We start from the raw sequence: 21,484 nt of genomic DNA on the forward strand, positions 1-21,484 counted from the left end.
GGGAAGAACCAGCAACATAAGCAAAGCATGATGCTCTTGCAATTCTGAAGGGCTCACTCATATCTGTCATCGCAGGCATCTGCTGCTATAACCTTTCCTTATTTATAAGGCATTAGTGGAAACCAAAGCAGCTGTTACACAGACCTTATGCTGCCAGAAAACAGAGGGGCTGATCCTGCCGACAGGATGGGGTTGGGAAATAGCTCTACAGTGAGTGTCAGTGGTTTGCAGAGTCATCAGAGGGCCAGACCTGAGAGCATCCCCTTCTTGCCAGCAGCCCCAGGGCAGGGCAGATCCCCCCAGAGCCCTTCTGCTCTCAGTGTGGGTCCCTGGAGACCCTTCTCATTCATCTCGACTCTTCCATGCTGCCATCTAAGTGTGTTAAGTCTTTCTTGCCCTGTCCACCATGGGCTTGCTGTTCAAGTCTTGTTCCAGTGGGTCTTCTCAGTTCCCCCTTAGCCAGCTTTCCTCCAGTTTAACAAAGGAATTACTTGGGGTATGACATGCTAATGCTGGTAGATGAAAGAATACTTAAGAAACATACAATTAAAATTCAAGTGAAGATAATACTAGAACTAAGAAAGGCTGGAATATAGGGACAAGTTGATACATAAAGTAACTTGGGATGGACTGTTGCTGAAGTCCTTGTCTTGGGAGTTCAGGCTACATCTGTTCATTTTGGCAGAAAATTCCTCTGTAACTTACAGATTCCTTAATTTTTAATTTTTTTTGGCATTGTAACTAGCATTTGGATTTTGGGTTGACACAGCTCTCAAATGCCTGTACCCATTCTGTCTAGTAAGTTTTAAGAGGAAAGATACTCTAACTTCTTATCTCACCTGTCAGCTTTGAGAGGGGACTTTGGGGGTTTTTTTACTATTGTTATTTATACTTTTCGTTTATGAACCACAATGCTGCAATGAATCATGTGGCATAAAAATACCCCAGCTTTTTGCTTCAGAGCTATCTTCTCTGAGCTATTAAAATTATAGTCACTGAGACATGTTCTCATTGCAGAGAAAAAAAGGTGATTTTTTTTCTCACTTTTAGTGGAGACAGCAGAAGAGATACAAGGAGACACTAAGGCAGAATATATTCTATCCCTGGCTTGCTGGTAGCTGAGTCCAAATGGCAAATCTTCATTATCACTGATGAAAGAGTTGGACCCAAAAAACAATCCCTTTGAGGCTGAGCACGCAGGGCTGGCAGAGCTTTTGACTCAGAAGACGACAGGCATCCATGATGTCCCAAGTTGCCATTTGTAGACCAGGACCATGCTTCTAAAATATTACCTTTCTGCTAGAGATTTGACAATATTTTTGCAGGAGCAGAGTCACAGCCGTTGCTCCCAAGGGCCACTCCATATTGCATTTCCAGAAAGCACCTTCCAAACAGATTGTTACTGCACCAGAGGCAAAGGCTGCAGCCTTTCCCTAGTATCTCTAGTTTCTTGTAAGCAGGAGAAAAGTGTCTAGAAGAAGGAAATGTAGGTTGGAAAACGGAAATGGTTGCTGCAGCCCTCCGTGCAGTGTGATAGTACAGCTCCACCAGTGCACATTCATGATGTAGCATGGATGAGAAACCAGCGCTCCTGAGACACCATTTCCAGTTTAGCACAATACTGTGCACCATGCAGTGTAACAAATCTCTTGTATTTTTTATTTAAAAGTTCATTTATTTCTGCTGAGTTCTCCCAGAGCTTCACACCTTTCCCCTTGGTATATGCTCATCCCTCTGCTGAGCTGAGGACCTAATCTCCATCTGCCTCCACTCTCTCTCTGCAGTGAGAGGAGCTCAGGGCAGCTACCCATGCTGCTTAGGTGACTTAATTAAGTGCTGTAACTGGGTGGGATAAATCCTGCCTGGGTAAGCGCTTTCCTTTCAGCGTAGATGCAAAGAGTTACTCAGCCACTGCTACTTGTCAGCATCCCATAGGAGCCACCCCACAGTGCCTCTCAGAAACTTAGCTGCTACACCGCAGAAAGCATCTCTTGAGGGCACATGAGAACTAATGTGCCAGAAGAGGCTGGTGTAAATGCATGTCTGGGGTATTTTCCCAGCTGCTGTTGTAAATGGGTTACATGTCGCTTTCTTTCAGCTTTTATATATAAGTAGTAACTGACTGTCCATAGTGAGCACTGCTCAGCCATGGGATGAAGTCGCAGCAAGAAAAATATCTTTCAAAGCTTCATTGCTTCTTTTTACAACCAGCTTCTTTTCCTGTTTTTTCCTTGGTGTGGGTTATTCCGTAAATCCCTGCAGATCCAGGGAGCAGCCTGTCAGCATGGTCTGGGGAGCCATGTGCTGGGGTTGCACATATGGTCAACTTTCCTGTTCTCCTGCAGGCTAAGGGGTTTAGCCTGGGGTTTCCACCTGCCCCAGTCAAAAGACACGGGGATGTCTTTGCATGCTCCATGGAACTGGGGAAAAACAGGTTAGCAACTCCCATGCTTGGCAGGGGATGAATGTCTGTTGCTCTTTCCAATGGCAGAGGCAGGGCAGCTACCAGGCAAGCAGCCTCCCGGAGCACAATGCCCCAGCCCTGATGGAGCTGGTGCGGGAGAAGGAGGAGAGGATCCTGGCCCTGGAAGCTGACATGACCAAGTGGGAGCAGAAGTACCTGGAGGAGAGTACGATCCGGCACTTTGCCATGAATGCTGCAGCCACAGCTGCAACGGAGAGGTAAGATGACTTAGCTGTAAGCAGGCAGCTCTCTTCACCATGGAAAGCATGGGGAAACAATACATGGATATTTTCTTAAGGCTGGATGTTGCTTGCCTTTCCCTGCTAAGTTGCGCCACCAGGGTTAATGCACCTCTCTGTGGTATCATTCCAGTGAGATACAATATTTGGTTAAGGCAGGATTTATTCTTCTGACTAGGTCCAAAAGTTTATCAGGTCTAAGCACCTGATTCAAGCAATAGCCTCAATGGCAAAGTCTCAGGGTGCCAAATTACACAGGACAGGTAAGGCAGCTCCTCCCAACACATCAATGGAGTGAGAAGGAACTGTTGGTATATGGCTGCATCCGTTCCACGGCCTGCAATGCAGTTGTTTAACCTGTTATGAGGGAAATTTTGTGGCCTAAATCCCCTCTTTCACTGCTTCATTAATCTTCAAACTAAAATGGTTTTCCTGATAGCTAAGCTAAACTTCTATACTGCAAATTACCTCCATTGATTCTTGTCCTTCCCAGGTGTACACGATGACAAACAGATCACTGTTGATGTTCAAACAGCCCTGTAAATATTGGAAAACAGATATTCCTTCTTGTATCTTCCTTCAGCCGTTCCTGACATATCCTAGTGTAAACCCTTTCCCATTGACATTGCATTTGTCTGGACTATCTGTCTCCAGTTTGTCTGTGTCAAAGCATGGTGCCCAAAAGCACAAAAGGCAGTGAGACTTTCCAATGATCAGGAGGATGGAATAATTAACTTCTGCCCCCAGTTTCTTAGAAACCAAATCCTCAGAAATTATCCTAAAAGAGTTTTTCCTTTGAAATAAGTTTTAAATGCGTGACTCAGGATGGTCCTTTCCTTTTGCACTTCAGTTTAGACAGCAATTCCCATGCTTTTTTTCAACTGGCAAAGTGTAGAGCTTTGTTGCTAGTTTGCAACGTAGTCTTGCTGACTTGGGACCCAGTGAATGAGTCTCTCTGATGTCTGACCGTGTCCCTCAGGATGGTTGTTAGCCCTGCATGGGTCACCCATGATTTCAGCATGCTCTCTCTTCCTTCAACCCAGTTAAGTTAATGGCATTAATGACCAAACCCAAGCCAAGAGTAGCCTGCAGCAGGATGACCCAATGCCAGATAGCCCTCCACTTGACAGGCAACCATCGCTAACTTGCTCTTTGAACGTGGGTTTGGGGTTTTCTTTGCAAGTGCCAATCTCACTTGCAAAAGCCACCCTCACAGTCTCAGGAGCCTGACTCACTGTGGTGACCCTCTTTGCCAGGGATGCCTCGGCCCCAAGCCACTCACGCAATGGCAGCTACGGCGAGATGGCGTTGGAGATGCGGGGCTGGCAGGAGGAGGAGGAGATCGTGCAAGCCAACCGGCGCTGCCAGGACATGGAGTACACGTAAGGGGACCTTGTGCCATACCTGCTTGTTGTGGTGTTTGGGCTGGGTTCGAATAAACCAGGATGCCCTTATGTTTCTTCTTGCATACCTGGAAAGGATGGGCTTAGCTTTACGTTGACTTAGTTTTGCTCTTCAGCGTTAAAGCAGGGATTAAAGGGTTGTTGTCGTTAGATAACTTCCTTCCTAACTTCCTGTGACAAAACTGACATTCTTACCAAACAGAGGCTGTTCTACAATTAAAAGTAGGTTGGCATATAAGGCAACTGAGTGCTTGTTTAATCTCTGTGAAAATCCCCCTCTGGAAGCAGGAACATCTGGCCATAAAAGCTGAAGTTGTAATCCCACTTGTATGTAATCAGCAACATGAGGGCATTCCTTTGCCTTGCTCTTCACTCCTTGCCTGCTTATTGCTCTTTCTAGATACACTCAGTTTTCCACATTCAGGTTGTTTCTTCAGTGTTGGCTTCCCCACAAAAACACAAGTCTGCAGACACTTTAATAAAAAAGGTGTATTTGTTGCTTGTGGAAAATGTCAGTGATTGTTTTTACTGGGTTTGGTTTTTGTTTTCCACTCACAGATGTAAGATAATCCTGCTTCCAGGGAAGTAGTGGAGTTTTGCCATTGACTTAATTAAAGATAGATTAGCATCTTGTGTTTTCATTGCAAATTAGACATCTGATTATGAAAACTAATGCCAACATGAAGTTACTATCTGTCTCTTTTGTATATATAGGTGTTCCAAATGTGGCATTTTAGCTTTCACTGCTGCACAAAAGCTATGCAGATGCATTGTACTATATATTGTACAGCACGGTCAAGCTATAGTCATCTGACTATCATAGCGTACGGCAGTTTTTTTTAAATATAGTTTTGTAGTCTTTCAGTATGATTTGGTGCTAATCATTCCTGGAGAAAAGTCTCAAATAATCCCGTTTTTGAGTGATTTGAGTCTTCAGGGTCTGTATGAGAGAAGTAGTGAGCTTTGCTCGGCTCTGCACACCATGTGCTGATTGTTTCTGCAGCAGTGAGGGAGAAGCAAGAGCCCAGCCCAGCTGTTAGATAAATCAAAGGGAACCTTTCCCCTCATTTCAGCAGGCCTTTACTCCAGCTGACAACAACTGTGGTAGCAACCTGCAGCCCATTTAGGATACTACCCTCATTGCTCCTGCTGGAGCATTGATAAAGCAACAGCATAGATGGGTTCACTTAACCTTGCAGAAAAGTTTTGCCTTAATAGTTAGAAATGCTGTCTGTTTTGAAGTGCATAGTTATCCTTGGAGGAACTGCTGGGAACTGCCTTCTCCAAGTAGCTCAAAAGCAGATGGGACAGAGCAGCAGGGCATGTACCTTGGGACCTCCCTGCTACCCCAGGGTGTGGAACCTTGCTCATATAAATGCCTTTTCCATTCCTGTAAGCAGAGCGTTCATATTTTGCCAGAATAAAGAATCTCCATGCCAAAATAATTGAGAAGGATGCCATGATCAAGGTCCTTCAGCAACGGTCACGAAAAGATCCAGGGAAAGCTGACAGTGCCAGCCTGCGACCAGCTCGGTCTGTCCCCTCCATCGCCGCTGCTACGGGGGTGCATTCACGCCAGACCTCGCTCACCAGCAACCAGATAGCTGAGGAGAGGAAGGAAGAGAAGCTCTGGAAGGGGAGCATAGGCGAGTTCAGCTTTTGTTTAAGTTTTGGCTCATCCATCTCTTCATCCTGATCCTTCTGCTTGAACTTAGCAAAAGTGCCTTGGCACGCATTGCCCTGACAGCTCGTTTCCAGATTACTTTCCATGGCAGAACGTGTGTCCTTGTGCTTATGTAAAAAATTAGTCAGTTTTAAACCTTGCATTGTATCTTAATTATACTTTTAATCATATTAAATAATTCTGCATTGATAATAGAAAGCCAGAGTTGAAAGAAGTCCTCCCAAATACAAAAACATAATGTTTACAACTTTTTGGGAGTAAATAACAAGTTTGGGCTATTAAAAAAAGTCTGATTAAAGTTAATCAAGAGGGTGAGCATCCACGTGTGTAGGACTGCATGATGTGGCAGCTAAATGGGAAAATGAGTGCAGGACTGCCTGTGGTTTGAGGCTGCATAGGATCGGTGTGTGGAGGTGTGCAAGGATGTGCCAGGAGTAAGTGCCACTGGGATGAGTGTGCAGAAGGGAACACAGGAAGGGGAACCTGCATTCAAAGAGCTATTTGTAGGGAAGTACTATATGTATGTTAGAAAAAGAGCAACAGATAGCATCAAGGGTAAAAGCTAATCCAAGCTAAGGGCCTGGAGACATACCCAGACCAGCACCTTGTAGCTAAGGGGTGGGGCAAAGGGACAGCACTTGCATTTGAGCCAGCATGTGACTGACCTTTATGTGTTTTCAGGGCTGCTCTTGGGGAAGGAGCACCACGACCACCCACCAGGCCCCTCACTGCCTCCTCCTCTGCCCTCCTTGTCGTGCATGCCTGTCCCAGTGCCAGCAGCCTCCCACGCGAAGACAGCCAGCAAAGACAGCAGCACCCAGACGGACAAAGCTGCCGAGCTCTTCTGGCCCGGCACTGCCTCCTTCCCCGGCCGGGGACGGCTGGGTACCACCCCGTCACACAGCCCAGCTCCACGGGCCCCGGGGACACGAGTGGCCTGCGAGAAGCTGGGTGAGCTCTGCCAGATCCCCATGTCAGTGCAAAATGTCAGCACCCCCCAGGCTGTCAGCAGATCCCCAGAGACACCCTAGTATTGATGGTGTGTGTATGTGTGTGATGCTATTACGGTTTGTTAGGTGGAGTGGAGGTTTCTCCAGGGAAACTAAAATTGTATAGAGAGAACTTTCCAAGGCTGCCCAGTCTGGCTTTGCAGAGCTTCATGCTCAACAGCTTCTGTAAAGCTCCACTCACCTGTGGCAGGCAGTTTGCAGCAAATGCAATTATTCATGCTGCCAGATATAAAATTGCTGAGTTTCATGCCTTGAAAACACTCCACACCTGCTCACATACTCAGACTCTTCTCTTTTTTTTCAACTAAATCATAGTTAGTGAAAGTACCATTTTCTCCCTAATTTTTAAAGGGAAGCTGGAGGGAATAGTATGGAGAAAGTGGAGATCTTGTTTTAGGGAGGATAAAAAAATAAAATTTTAATTATTTTTGAAAGGTGGAAACTGCTGGTTTGCTGCCCTAACAAAGGAGATATTTCTTTTGTGCATGTTATTTTGAAAATACCCATTTCCTACACATTCATCTCCTCTGAAAAGCAAGCTTTTGATCTAAAAACATACCATGTATCATTAGAGGGCTGACTGTCACTGAACTAGATGATCTTTAAGGTTCCTTCCAACCCAGACCATTCTATGATTTTAATTAAAGAGGTACTTTGGTCTGTATCTCTTAAATACCATCTTTGTGCCTGCCCTTGAGGTCTGCGTACACTGACACACCTGCTCTCATTGTGCAGGGAATTAAGCATTACATATTCTCAGTGTCCTGAACAAATTGGGTTTCAGGATGTAGGACGTACAGTTAGGACATGCCCCACCTTTGCTTCCCCAAAAATGGGTTGATACTTGCTTTGAACAACTTGCTGTTGAATTTGAGCTGAAGACCAACTTTCCCTTCTTTCCATTTCAGAGAGCTCCAGCCACACGAAGCTGCCTGACAGCAAAGGCAGAGTGAGCAGCTTGCTCCACAAGCCTGAGTTTCCAGATCAGGACATGATGGAAGTCCTCATCTGAGCAGAGGACAGCGTCTCTGGGGTTTTGTGTGTGTACAGCCAGGTCCAAGATGGTCCTCAGTGTGCCAGCCTTGAAAACTAACCCTTACAGTTTGAAGGAAGATAAAGTTTTTGCCTCAAATGAAGCTTGAGTCTGTTATGTGTAGACTTTGGACCAGGCGAGAAGTCAAGAGTGCTGAAGAGGAGCGATGAAATGAATGTCTGGGATTTTCTAAACAGAGAGGGGCATTGAAAATGGAAGATGGTGTGAGAAGAGGATCATTGAGGCAAAAAGAAACTGGGTTTTCTGGCATAAAGAGAAAGTAGTGAAGTTAAAGACTGGTTGCACACTGCCGCTCTGTTTTCCTACCTCTCTGCAGCCAGGACAGGGAGTGAAATCCCGTCTCCTTTGAGGCCAGAGGGAGTTTCTGAGTAACGCAGGAAAAACTTGCATCTTCCTCAGTATCAATGCATTTCTCAAAAAGTTTCAAAGTCTCAAAAATTTCACTGCCTAGTTTTTGTGAATAATTGGTCTGTAGGTGTACACGGCAGGTTCTTGTAAGTATTTATTTGAAGTGGCGTGGTATGGTTTTCCTGGGCAGGCAGGTCAGGTGCCTCTTTCCTGGCTGGACAAGTGTTGCTCTTGTAGCTGGATTTACAGTGCAAATATTCGTGTCTTGCAACCTCAGAGCTTGCTGAGACTTCTTTTTTTGGTAGGAGCAGTTGTTGGCTGGAATTCTCATGGAGGATAAATGGGGGGGGGGAGGGGGAGTGTGCTGAAGCAATCCCTGTTGTAACCATAGGAAGGTTTCAGGAGGGAAAGTTAAGAGAGGATTCCAACAGCTCCCTAAAGGGCTGTGCACTACAGAGTTCCTTCAGAGGGGGGCTGCATGGTTGTGTTTTCAGAGGTTTTAAGTCCATGAGATCAGAAGATGCCTCTTAATGTGCGCTGGTTCATAGTATTAGAGGAATCAGTGTGCTTGTGGTAACAACAAGATTTTTCCTTACTTTCAATGCCTACAGCCAAATCCTACTTTTCTTGACCATACAAACCTGCTGTTCAAGCTGATGTGGGACTGGGCATTAAGAGGTGTGGAATCAGGCCGGGAAGGCTTTAACTGCAAAGCAGTATGTGAGCATCATGTATTTTCTGTGCTGAGGTGAGGTTTCTTTTCACCTTATTTTACCTAGGATGGAATATTTCTCATTTTCAGCTTTGTCTCTGAATTTAGTAAGAGGTGGTGACTGACTGTAAGGCAGTCAACTCACCAGCTGTGTTAATCATGGCATACCATTCGCTTTGTGCATTGCACATGCTGATAGGGAAATTTTCCTCTGTGAGGTATTTTTGTATTGGCTTTGCAGTTCCTGAACCTTGTGGTGCACCGTAATGACTTTAAGAAGAAGTTGGCTTTGGGAAAAAGGGTGATGGAATTTAATGTGAAGCTGCCTAGAGTGGAAGAGTGATGGATGCTAGAAGTAATTGTGTGCTCAGGGCTGGCTCAAGATCACCCCTCCCTGTAGTATCAAATCATAGCCCTTGACCATGAGAACACCAGGCATTTTAAACTCTGCTTTTGCTGAAAACTGAAGACCTTGCGAACTCAAAGCCTGCACAGGCAAGAGCCTTGTGGTCAATACTGCCTGGCTGATACCTTCCTTTTTTAAAGAAAAAAAACTGCTGTGTTAAAGCTATGCACTTATTTTTGTGTGTACATAGAATTAGACACATGTTGTTGTCACCCTCTTTCTGATTTTTGCACTTGTTAAATGCAGTAGAGGTAGGTAGGTTGTGTGGGCAAGCGAACCGTGTGTTTTAAGTATTAGCAGCTTTGCATTGTGAAACCAAATGTGTAAAACCCTTGGAAGATGTTATGCAGCTTAATATATGCCTTGTAAGATAATTTTATTTTTTTCCCTAAAGTTAATTTAAACGTTGTAATTGTTTGCATCAAAGCCAGGCCTGCACGTGACATCACTGCTGACCCACCTCCGTGGCCCTTCCTCAAGTGTCTGTGGTAGGACTGGGGTGGGAGGAAGACAAAGCAAGGGAATACAAGTAAAGTATTGGTGAATATTTAATTTCATCATTTTTTTATCCAAGAAATAAGGATACCCAGGTGCTTGTAAGTCCCTAAGCATTTTATTGTCAGCTGTATTATTTCTTTTGATGAAACTGTTCAATAAGTTGTGTGCAGGCGGACAGGGAGGCGTCCAGCAGAAACACTGTTGGATCAGCATGCATGATAAGGCTTTCAGTTATGTTTGGTGGTGGTTCTGCTCAGCTTCTCCAAGTCAGCTAGAGTACAGAATTCCTTCTTCTCCTTGTGGAGACCACAGTACCTCCAGTTTCCAAAGCTGTGTTTACAATTGATGGTGCCCCAGATTCATGGTTACATATAGGAAACTGTTGAATACTGTGGTGTAGGCAACTCTTGTTGTAGGCAACAGCTTAAATAACCCAAAGGTTCATTCTCCTCAATTGTGTTGAACTCAAGAGATGTCAGTTTTCCTGGAGGGAAGGTCTGGAGGACCAGCAGGTTGCCTCCCAGCCTGAGCACTAGCAGGACTTGTGTGGAGCACTACTGCCATAGGTCAGCCCCTCTCAGCAGAGCGGTACAGTTCCGTTTGTGCTGATTTTCCCAGCTCTTGGAACTATTTTGTGGTTTTGGGAAACTGTGCTGTAGCCATTCCAGGTGACATTGGTAACTAGTTGTAAAATACTGTCATTTTTTATTGTCGTTGGTTGTATAGAGAAGTTTGTGTACAGTGTTGTACAGCTGGAGGGTTATTTGTACATAGGGGGGAAATGAAGAACGTTATGTGTCACCCCCAGCAAATGTTGATATTGTTGGTCAGCCAAAGATTTCTTATTCTTTGCTGTTTAAACTTGTGCCTTACTATTGTATATAATAAATGTATAAACATGTTTATTTTCTCACTTTTCCAGTGTGAATATATTCGGACTGCAAGAAGAAAGACCTTTTAAAACAATTCTCTAAGCTTTGCACACAATGTGCTAAGACAAAGCGAGGATACCGTGGGGACTTAAAGGTTGCATCTCCTGTTTTTCACCATTGTTAATGGAAGGCCCCACAGCAAGTGCCACCAGTGGGTGTATGTGGGCATGAAATCAGTGGGTCTCCAAAGCAGAAGATCAAACTGGGATCTTGATCAAGCAAGAAAAGTAGGATTTTAGTGAGATTATCTTCACCTGAAGGAAATGAGGGTGGAAACTTAATGAGACAGTTTGGTGAAGATCTGAATATGCTTCAGCCCTGCATTCCTGCTAAGCATAGAACTCCCACTGATTTTTTTAGTATGTTCTTCAGGGTCTGGGGCTTCTTTTTTTGACAGGTGTTGGGTCAGTGTGAGTGAGAGTGTGCGTGAGGTACCCGAACACCTTGTAGACCTAGATATTCTTGAAGTATATAACTATAATGTCTTCAGTAAGGAATAAAGATCAGATCTCATTTGAAGCTGTTGTGCGGGCAAAGGAAATGCTCCAGCCTGGTGGAAATATTGTTTGTTTATGCAATTGAAATAAATAGGGAGAGGGGTGAAAAAGTTACCCAAGTGTCTAGCTTTGAGTAAGGGAGATTTGCTCAGCAGGCTCTCACATGCACTTGAAAGTATCTATTAGAAAATTCCTGAATCAGGTCCCAGGGAGCTGCAGGCATGAAAGGCATGAATGCCACTAAGGGCATCTCTTGTATGAGTTCTCCTCTGCCTGTCCCAACCTCCTCTCCCCAGATCCTTGCACATGTTGTCAACAAAGGTCTGGGGGGGTTGCAGAAACTCGAGCAGTGGTTTTGCTTCACCCCCATCCCAGCACCTCATATTCCCCGTGTGAGCACAGGTCAGCCTGACCCATCTGATCACCCCATTTTCAGGACACAGCAGCTGAAAGTATTTGTTGTGCCCTGGCTCTTCACCAACAAGAACAAAAATTTGGTGATTGTTGAGATTTGACAGCAAAATTTGGGGCTTATCTTGTTTTTGTGAAGGTCATGGGAGAAAAGAAACTAACAAGAGGGTGGGAAAAGTCTCATGGCCATCTGTGTTCAGGTATGACAAAGAGGGGGCTTATTCCATTTTTGGGTTGTGTCTTCACCACAGATGCTCCAGCCAAAAATAGAATATCACTGTAACACAATCTGCAGGTTAAGTATATTTTGCATATTAACCTCAGGCATAGACATGCAAAGAAGCAAATTCCAGAGTCAGTTTGTTTAAAATTAAAATCCACGATCCCAAAAGTAAGTAATGGACAGGGATCTCCTTACTTGCCACATAGAGGGAGAGAGCTCAGAAGAGCCAAAAACATTAACAAAATTGACATTTAGAAGCATTCAAAAATCAAGCCCCATCCAAAATGACGAGACCTTTCCAGTATTCACTGGGATTCAGTGCACTGTGCAGCTGCGATGTCTCTTCTGTGCTGGTTTCAAGACCATGTTCAAAACTTTCTCCTCCCTAAGTTTTAGAGGAGCAAGTGTACAAACAGCAGTGAGGTGCATTCTTGGGGAAAAGATTCCTCATGTCGCTAAATGCCTCTTGGGGTAGGACTTAGGGTATGCTGCAGGGAAACGTGCACAAGTGCAGACATCAGTTTCCAGCAGGAAGGATGCTGCCAGCTAGCTGCTTGTCATCAGAATCCCCAGTCTGGGGTCTAGATGCAACCCAGCAATCTGGACTGGGCCTGAGCACTGTGCTGTGTTCCTGGACCACCCTTAGTTAGGTTTTTGGATACCCTGTGGCAGATGAGCTGCTCATCCAGAAAGAGGGCAGCATGGGCATGGGAGAGCTGCAGTGGATCGGTGGTACCTGGTGAGGTTGGTGCTGGGCTGCCCCTCCCAACCATCAGCCTGCAATGATGGGGGCTTGGGAGGCCAACTGCACATGAACTCCAAAACCCTTTTCTTGCAGATCGGTAGCTCTTACTATACAGAGGTTGTGGAAATTTGAGAAACACTCCTCCTCTTCCCCATAGTGCAAGAGTGTTGTTCAAACAGCAGCCTGGGGGGAAAGCAAAGTGCAGGGAAGTGCCTGAGGCGGGTGCCAAGCCAGTGCTGGCACTGCATCAACGTGCTGGTTATGGGCCCACCCCTTGAATGCCAGTACTAAAACTGGTGATTGCAGTGGCCCCACAAGCCTGAAGGTAGTAACCCCCCTCTCTGCTGACCAAAGCAAATGGGTAAAACAGGGCACAATGTGCAAAGTGCGATACCACCTGAGAGACGGGTAAAACACAAGCAGCTGTTGTCGTCCCGCTGTGATTAATGTTCATCCAGACCTTAAGCCGCGGTTCCACAGCCTTGTAAAACCACCCTCCAGTGCCCAGCATTCCTGAGCTATAAAAGGCCCAGGAATTCATTGACTCAAGGTATGAAGACCACGAGCTATTTTCTTTCATACCGACCACTTCAGCTTTAGATGAATAAAATATCAGTGCGCATATTTTCCAGAGTAACCCTGCGTGGCCCTGCTGTAGCCCAGGTCTCGGTCCTATTCCAGTGACCTCCACTTTGACACAAAGCAGGGCAGTAGTAAGAGATGAGACCCAGGTCCATGTTGGCCCCCCCATCTTGTGGGGGGCTGAGGACCTGTGGCAAAACTCAGTGCTGGATGGGGTCTTGTTTTCCCAGGTACCACATGATGAGGCAGTGATGGAGCTCTCAGGAGATCATACCCACAACTGACCAGTGGCTTTCCTGGCTGCTCAGTGGAGTCTTTGACTCCACATTTATAGCTCCCCCAGTTCCTGCATGCCCTGGGAGTGCCCTCAGTCCCCTGCAGAAGCAGGGTGGGCAGCCAGTGACCCTCCAGGCATGCGAAGCTTCCTGCAGGACAGCTGGGCTCAGAATGAGGACAAGAGACTGTGATGGCGTCTGACATCCATCTGCCAGTCCCTGGTTTGGGACTTGATTAACCCAAGTAGGAAAACCTGCTGGAAGGAAGCTCCAGGAGGGAGAAAGGTGTCATAAGGTGTGAGGAGATGGAGGTCCTCTCCCTTGGCAGGTTATTCAGAGCATTTTTAAGACAACCCGTTCTGGTAGGCTTGCTCTTAAAATCACACTGCAATTTGGTGCTCAAAAAAAATCAGTTTATGTGAATTCCACCTGAATTCATAGCACACCCAGAAATGACAGGCCAAGTACCCAAATCCAGTGGCTTTCTGCACTTACTGGAGGATTGGTGGCCACCATGTCTTTGCTGTGATGCTAAATCCCAAGCCCGTCAAAGGTGGGACCTGGTAACCCCATGGAGCACCCAAATGAGTTGCCCCAGGACTGTTGAAGGAGCAGAACCAGCCCATCATCCAGGTTCGGACAGAGCCCTGTCATGGGGAAGCCCCTCCCTTCCTTGCTGCTGGGTGAAGCAGGATGTAGGGATGGGGCAGCCTGTGGGTCCAGCCACCTCTCACAGGGGCTGGAGAGGGGTCTATTTATAGGGCATGCTCACCACAACCCCACAGGGAACCTATGTTGTGTGGGTTTGGCCTTAATCAGGTTTGGGACTGACGCGAGCTAGAGAACTGAAGCACCACCTGCACAAACCCATGTCTGGGGTGGGCATGATGCCAGGGGCAGCAGTAACCTGTCTGCTCCCTCCACGGGGGAGAACGGGTGAGCAGAGCAGCCTGTCCCCATCCATGCTCCTCCACAGGGATGCATCATCATCCATGCCTTGCTCCTCTGCAGGGAAACACCCCCAGCCACGACCTGTTTTCTTGCAAAGATACATCCTTATCCGTGCCCTGTTTCCCTGTAGGGATGCATTCCCACTCTTGGCCCTGATCACCCCTGCTGCAGAGCTGGCAGGCTCATCATAGAATCATAAAATGGTTTGGGTTGGAAGAGACCTTAAAAATCATCTAGTTCCAACTCCCCTGCCATGGCAGGGACACTTTCCACTAGACCAGGTTGCTCAGAACCCCATCCAACATGGCCTTGAACATTGCCAGGGAGGGGGCATCCACAACATCACTGTGCAACCTGTTCCAGTGCCTCAACACCCTCATAGTAAAGAATATCTTCCTCATACCCAACCTAAACCCACCCTCTTTCAGTTTAAGTTAAAGCCACTCCCCTTTGCCCTATCACTATACACCCTTCTAAAAAGTGCCTCTGGCTTTCTTGTAGCATCCCTCTTGTAGCTCCTGCTTTCATCTTCACAGCATGCATCCCCCCCTGACTTTTTACTGCCCCCCTCTCACCCTTCTGCCTCCAACATCTTTTTCCAACTCAACCCTGCCAGAAACAGGCAGGGAAAGCCCAGGAAAATCAGGTTCTCATGTGCCACCAGTTCCCCACGTTTCAGTGTTAAGTTTTAAGATTGAACAGCTGGTAGGAAGGGAATGCCCTTATCTAGGTGTTTGTACAGTGCCTTGCACAGTGAGGCCATGTGTGGTGGCCCCAAATCCTTGTCTCAAGCTGTGTAAATAATTGTATTTGTTGCTGATTATTATGATTATTATTACCTGCACACCAGCTTGGTGCACCTTTGCTTTTAACATGAAATCATTGTACAAGTTCCCCAAGCCTAAATCTGGTGCACAAGTCAGAGCCCTTTCACTTAGGCGTTAAATAATGCCTTATCCCCATGACAGGGCTTTTTTTAGATGGATAAGCCATGAGTGCCTTATTGTGTTACCCAGATGGCTGTGTGTGCTGGCTCTTCTGCCTGCAGGGGCCTGAAGCCTCACTTGACCCTGCTGGGGCTGCACCAGCATCCTTTGTCCCTGTTGCCATCTACCATCAACAGGTCCCCAGTGCCATTCTCCAGCAGCCATGTGCCAACTCCTGGGCAAAACCAAGCTGGCAGCAAGGTGTCTGCCTCTGTGCTGGAACAGTGTGGAAGCCACTTACCCTGCTGCCTGTCCTGCCTGCTCTTCCATGGCACTTAAACTAGGAAGGCTCTGGGATGGGGGTCACGGACATCGTGTGTTTGTGCAGCATACAGCACAGATGGATTTTGTCCTGAAGGGTGACTCCAGCCTGTAATGATGATGCTAATATCAAAAGTGTTATAGTAATAGTAACTATAGCAACAGCAATAGTAGAGGAAGAGATGGAGCAAGAGAAATAAGATTAAGACCAGGAGGAACCTGATCTAGTTGATGTCCTCCATCATTACATGTGGGTTGGACCACGTGAATTTCAAAGGTCCACTGGAACCCAAACCATTCTCTTATCCTATGATAAAAATATAAATAAGAATAAGAATAGGAATTGGAACAAGAAAATAAGAAAATAAAAAAGAATAGTGATAGGAAAAAGCATAATAAAAAATTCAATTAATCATGGGGAACAAGAAAATTAGGAAGAGAAAAAGAAGAGGAAGAAGAAGGAGGAAAAGAAATTTGCAAGTGGCAAAAGAAAGGTTTGAGTGTGAAGAATTTGATTGTACAGTGAACTACACATTCATGCTAGAGGAAAATTGTCTGTTGACAGTGGCCAGGCCAGTTCAAATATAGGCCTCTCCAGGTAAAAAGCTCTAAGCACAGGTCTTTGAGTTTTTGTGGAGAAAATGGAATTATGTGCTCCTGGGAACTGGGCTGCACTTGAAAACTCTTTATTACGTAGCCTCTGGGTTTGAAATCCTCCTTGCATCATCATCCAGTTGAACTCTTCAGACCCAAAACAGCTATAACAGGCCAGGTTCATTTCAGTTTTAGAGAGGAATTTCATACACCTCTCAAGAGCAAACATTTCTCAGCACTTGACAGCCTTCACCCAGCACATGTCGGCTTTCTCCTTGGATCTTTCACCAGTGGCAAAATTTTTCCCATGTGAAAAATGTGCTTGAAGTCCTAAGTAAAAGAGACTTTTTTAAATGCAGGAACTCACACCCAGCTCACTGGAGAGGGGAACACTGTTTTGAGGCCTCCCTCAGGAGCAGCTCTAGAGTCGTGCTGCCCTGGACATTTGTTGGTGGGACATTGCAAGGGCTGCTTGGGCACTGACCAGCAGCTGGGAGTCCTTTTGGCAATCTCCTCCTCACCCCACCAGCTCCACGTCTCCCCTGTAGGGGACCATCAGGGAAGAACTGTGGAGTCTCTACCCATCACCAAAGGCATTTGCATGGATTATCCCGCTGGCTGCTGTATGTGTCAAAGGTTTCTCTTAGCAGACCATTATAGAAAGAGGGATAATTGGAAGGAACACATATGACTGTGCACTGTCTATTGGGCAGCATTCCTGGGGTGAGCACTGTAGCCATTCACCCTCGTGCTGGTGAAACATCTCTATCAAACCCTTCCAGTCTTTTCTAAACCTTTCCTTCCAGAACTGTGAAGCAAATTGTTCTCAGTCATATTGATACTTGTTTGGGCCTCAAGTTAGCAGTGTGCCCCTTAGCTGTAAAGAGAGCCAAATGTTTGGGAAAAGGGACTGGGGAGTCAGCCCTGCTGTGGTGGAGGCAAAGCACATTCCTACAGATTTTAAGACATGGGATAGAGATGGTCTATGAACCTGATCTTATCTCCAGAAAGCCAACAGAGCAGAAGGATCTGGACAGGCTGGATCGATGGGCCAAAGCCAGCTGTATGAGGTTCAACAAAGCCAAGTGCCGGGTCCTGCACTTGGATCACAACAACCCCAGGCAGTGCTACAGGCTGGAGGAAGAGTGGCTGGAAGCTGCCTGATGGAAAAGGACCTGGGAGAGTGCTGGTCCACAGCGGCTGAACATGAGGCAGCAGTGTGCCCAGGTGGTCAAGAAGGTCAATGGCAACCTGACCTTCAGGAATAGTGTGACCAGCAGGACCAGGGCAGTGATTCTGCCCCTGTACATGGCACTGGTGAGGCTGCACTTCGAATCCTGTGTTCGGTTTTGGGCCTCTTACTATAAGAAAGATATTGAGGTGCTTTAGCATATCCAGAGAAAGGCAGCGGAGCTGGGGAAGGGTCTGGAGCACAAGTCTTATGAGGAACAGCAGAGGGAGCTGGGAGTGTTTAGTCTGGAGAAAAGGAAGCTTATCACTCTCTACAACAACCTGAAAGAAGGGTGAAGCCAGGTGGGTGTCAGTCTCTTCTCCCAGGTAACAAGTGACAGGATGAGAGGAAATGGACTGAAGTTGCACCTGGGGAGGTTTAGATTGGATATTAGGGAAAATATCTTTACAGAAAGAAGTTCAGTTCAGAAAGAACAGTTGTAAAGCGCTGGAACAGGCTTCCTAGGGAAGTGGTGGAGTCACCATCCCCAGAAGTGTTAAAAAGATACGTGGATATGACACTTGAGGACATGACAGATGTTTAATGGTGAACATGGTGGTGATGGTGGCTTGACAGGTGGGCTTGATGATCTTAAAGCTCTTTTCAAACCTATGCTCTTTAAGGTCCTTTGCCAACCCAAACCATTCTTTGATTCTATGATCATTAGGGTCAGATGTGGGTATGGACAAGGATTTCTGTCTTGTCATAGAGTTGAGACTGTCAAGCATGGGAGTGGTGTGTTTAATGAAGACCTTAATTTCCCATCACACTGCTAGTAATGATGAGATGTGGCTACTCCTGGACACAACAATCTGGTTTATTTGGTGAAGTGCAATTAATCCAACAGGAGGGAAGACTTTTTTGCTTGGCTTTGATAAAAACTAAGGGCATTTGATAAGAACCAAAGGAATTTGTCATAGAAAATATCTTGGATTAAATGCCTCCATGGTATTTCAATTTAAACTAAAAATGAGTTGTTAGCTTGCTGCTAACTTTTTCAGAGAGGGAATTCTGAGAAATTAAGGGAATTAATCAGGGAAATCAACTAACTTTAAACAATCTGGAGTGCAATCCCAGGCAAGAAGAAGAGACCTCTCAGAGGAAAGGCTAAATCCTTAAATTATCACAAAAAAAAAAAAAAAAAAGAATATTAGGAATAACCACAAGCCTGTAATGGACAGAAAAAGGTATTAACCAGCCAAGAGAGGTTTAAGTTAAAGTTCAGGCAGTGCAGGGGTAACATGAGAATTGCTAAAGTTAAGCTGTGCTAGATCTTCCCAAAGAAATTAAAATAAATAACAAAAAGTTCCTGAATCATAAACCAAGAAAGAAACGTGGCTTTTGCATGCCCAGGGTGTGGCTAAAGATACTAAATCCCTCCTAAATACTACATCCCTCAAACAAGGTGGCTGTTTGGTGTCAGGCTTTGGGAAGAATGAAAATGCTGAATCTCAGGCCAAACTGAAGATAAATGGACATTGGAATATGGAAACAACCACATCTAAGGGGGAAAGAAAGTGCAATTTGGAGGAACTGGACCAGCTCCACTCCAGAGTTGGAGACAAAATGGACATGAAATTGCAAGTCCAGCAGCAAATATTTGAAATTAATCTACAGTGGTTTAGAAGCAGTACTGGAAAATAGTAATTTTAGGAAGGCAAGAAATATGCCCTGGGAAACTGCAGCTCCGCCTGTCTGCAGCAAGCCTGCCAAATGGAATCCTTGCTAGGGAATTCTTCAAGCTTTCCTGAGTAACTGACTTTTCTAGTCAAAGACAAGGCATTCAGTCACATTTTTCTGGACTTTAGTACCTTTTTCTGCAGTGTCTCATGTGAAATTTTTACTTAAAATGCAGAAGAAAATACTTGGTGTGAAGAAACTGTGAAATGGGTAGCAAAGGAACCAAGAGAGATATCAGTGCTCTGTCTCACTTAGAGTTTATTCAGGCTGCACAGAGATAACTCCTGATGATCCTCAAAGATCAGTCTTGACCACTTAGTATTTCTGGCAGTGCCAGTGGCACAAAAAATAGTGTGCTGATGAATTTGTGGTAACATAAACACATAAAAGTTTTCACCAAAAAAAAGGATTTATATGTCACTTTGGAGGAACTGAACAAACTTATAGAAAAAAATAATAGAAATGCAATGAAGTTTAGCAGGACAAAAAGCCTGAATTTATGGCAATGTCCCCTATAAATATAAATATATTATAATAAATATTATAATATATAAAAATATATTTTTATTTATCTATATCTTTGTTTCAAATGCTGAAGGGAGATGATGATGCTGAACCATCAACATAGTGGTGTCCTGGAAAATCCAAGTACCCTCACAAGAGTATCAAGCATTTAAGAGCAGCCTCCTGCTTTTGCAGGAGACAGCCATGAAGAGAGGGGAACATGGCCCATCCATGTTTGACAGAAAATGAGCCTAAACCTGGACAGGTTGCAGGCTGAGTGAAGTGATGCAGAGCGCGCTAAAAGTGGCAGCTTGGCATTTCCAGCTTGCAGGACAGGGGCTGGATTGATGCTCTTACCTTCTACCAGGGAAGGTTGGAGAGACACTGAACTACCAGACTGCCCTTGGGATGGGTGCCTGGCAGCTGTGGTATCCTTTCCTCTGATATCCCATTTCACAACCCAGCCCACTCCAGAAGGGTTGGAAGTAATCTGCTTCAGGGATGGATCTGTCCCCCTGTGTAGAACTACTGTGTGTTCCCCAGTTTATTTGGTCATATGTGTGTTACATAGCAGCAACTAAAGCCCAGAGATGCTGAACTAAGTGAAATTTGAGGTTGCAAGGGCTTGAGGCATTTCCCCGCTACCACCCTGCATTGTAGTGGATCCCAAGGTATCTGCTGAGCCTCTCGTGTGGCTGAGCTGCCCAAGCTGCTGCAATGGCCTGGAGGATGCACCATGCTTGGACTGTGTGGTGCTCTGTGCAGCCCCAGAAGGTCCTGGTGACAGGAGCTGCTTCCCTGCCACTGCTCTCCAACAGAGAACCGCCGGGAGCATCCCCTGCTGTAGCCAGCAGCATTTCATTTAAGCATCTCTTCACCTTGTTTCTAGTAGGAAGGGTCAGGAGAAACCTCTGGGATTTGCTGCTCTTAGAGAAAACACCATGGCAGCACATTTTCTCCCAGTGTTTTCAGCTGTAAATACCCTGTCTCCCTCCTGGGACCATCCTGATCAGGATGTCCCTGGGGTTTGGAGGGGACCTGTCAGTAAATAACCAAGCATGGATCCTGGGTGGGGGACTGAAATGATGGAAACCAGCCCTAAAAAAATGAAAACACCAAAAGGCTGTTTAGGTGGAATTGCTTTTTCCTTCCTACTTTGGAATGGAAGTGCTTTGAACAATCACCCCTTGGGATGCTTGTGTCCACCCTCTGTGGGTCAACAGGCCCCAGGGCAGCAGAGCAGGAGATGGTGCCCTGAACATTAGGGTTCTTTCCCAGACTCCTTCCAGGAGGCTCTGGGGGAACTGGGGCAAAACGTCCTGCTAACCAGAAATCCCAGGAAAGCTGCAGATTGATGTAATGACTTCTGAGCCCACCCTGGGAAGCCTGAGCCTGCTGAACATTTAGGAGGAGAGAGGGGGAACCATGTATGAGTCATAACCTTCCTCAGCCTCAAAGTGCAAAGTAAATTGCTTAAAGAACAACAGGAAAATGATCAAAAGTGAAAGCTTATGAGGTCAAAGTCCACGCCCCACTCACTAGGCACTGTTCCTCAAAAACAACTTCTTCTGAAACAAGTTCTTAATTGTTATTTGTCAGCTCACTGTGGCCTAGATGCAGAGCTCACGAGAAGATTCCTCTCCCACCACACACCTGGAGCATTGAGCCATAGGCTCTGACAAGCTCCCTGAAACACGAAATGAAAACTTACAGTATAGTGAAATAACTCTAACAGGGTCACCCAAGAACCAAGACATCCAAAGCCTTGAGTCACTTCTGCTCAGCTCAGTCCAT

At 45.8% G+C, this 21,484-nt stretch overlaps 1 protein-coding gene across 1 annotated transcript in view; it reads left to right on the forward strand.

Annotated features, from left to right (window-relative positions):
• The window catches only part of AMOTL1 (angiomotin like 1), a 59,137-nt gene extending 48,406 nt beyond the window's left edge, over positions 1 to 10,731 (forward strand). Inside the window, exons 9-13 of the mRNA XM_064645101.1 lie at positions 2,492 to 2,682; positions 3,960 to 4,085; positions 5,526 to 5,752; positions 6,472 to 6,741; positions 7,709 to 10,731. Of these exons, the coding sequence (XP_064501171.1) occupies positions 2,492 to 2,682; positions 3,960 to 4,085; positions 5,526 to 5,752; positions 6,472 to 6,741; positions 7,709 to 7,812 (918 nt within the window). The 3' untranslated portion in view covers positions 7,813 to 10,731. The remainder of the gene's footprint in view (positions 1 to 2,491; positions 2,683 to 3,959; positions 4,086 to 5,525; positions 5,753 to 6,471; positions 6,742 to 7,708) is intronic.
• The last annotated feature ends 10,753 nt before the right edge of the window (positions 10,732 to 21,484 follow it).

This window comes from Pseudopipra pipra, chromosome 2, assembly GCF_036250125.1.
Source record: "Pseudopipra pipra isolate bDixPip1 chromosome 2, bDixPip1.hap1, whole genome shotgun sequence".
NCBI classification, from domain to species: domain Eukaryota; kingdom Metazoa; phylum Chordata; class Aves; order Passeriformes; family Pipridae; genus Pseudopipra; species Pseudopipra pipra.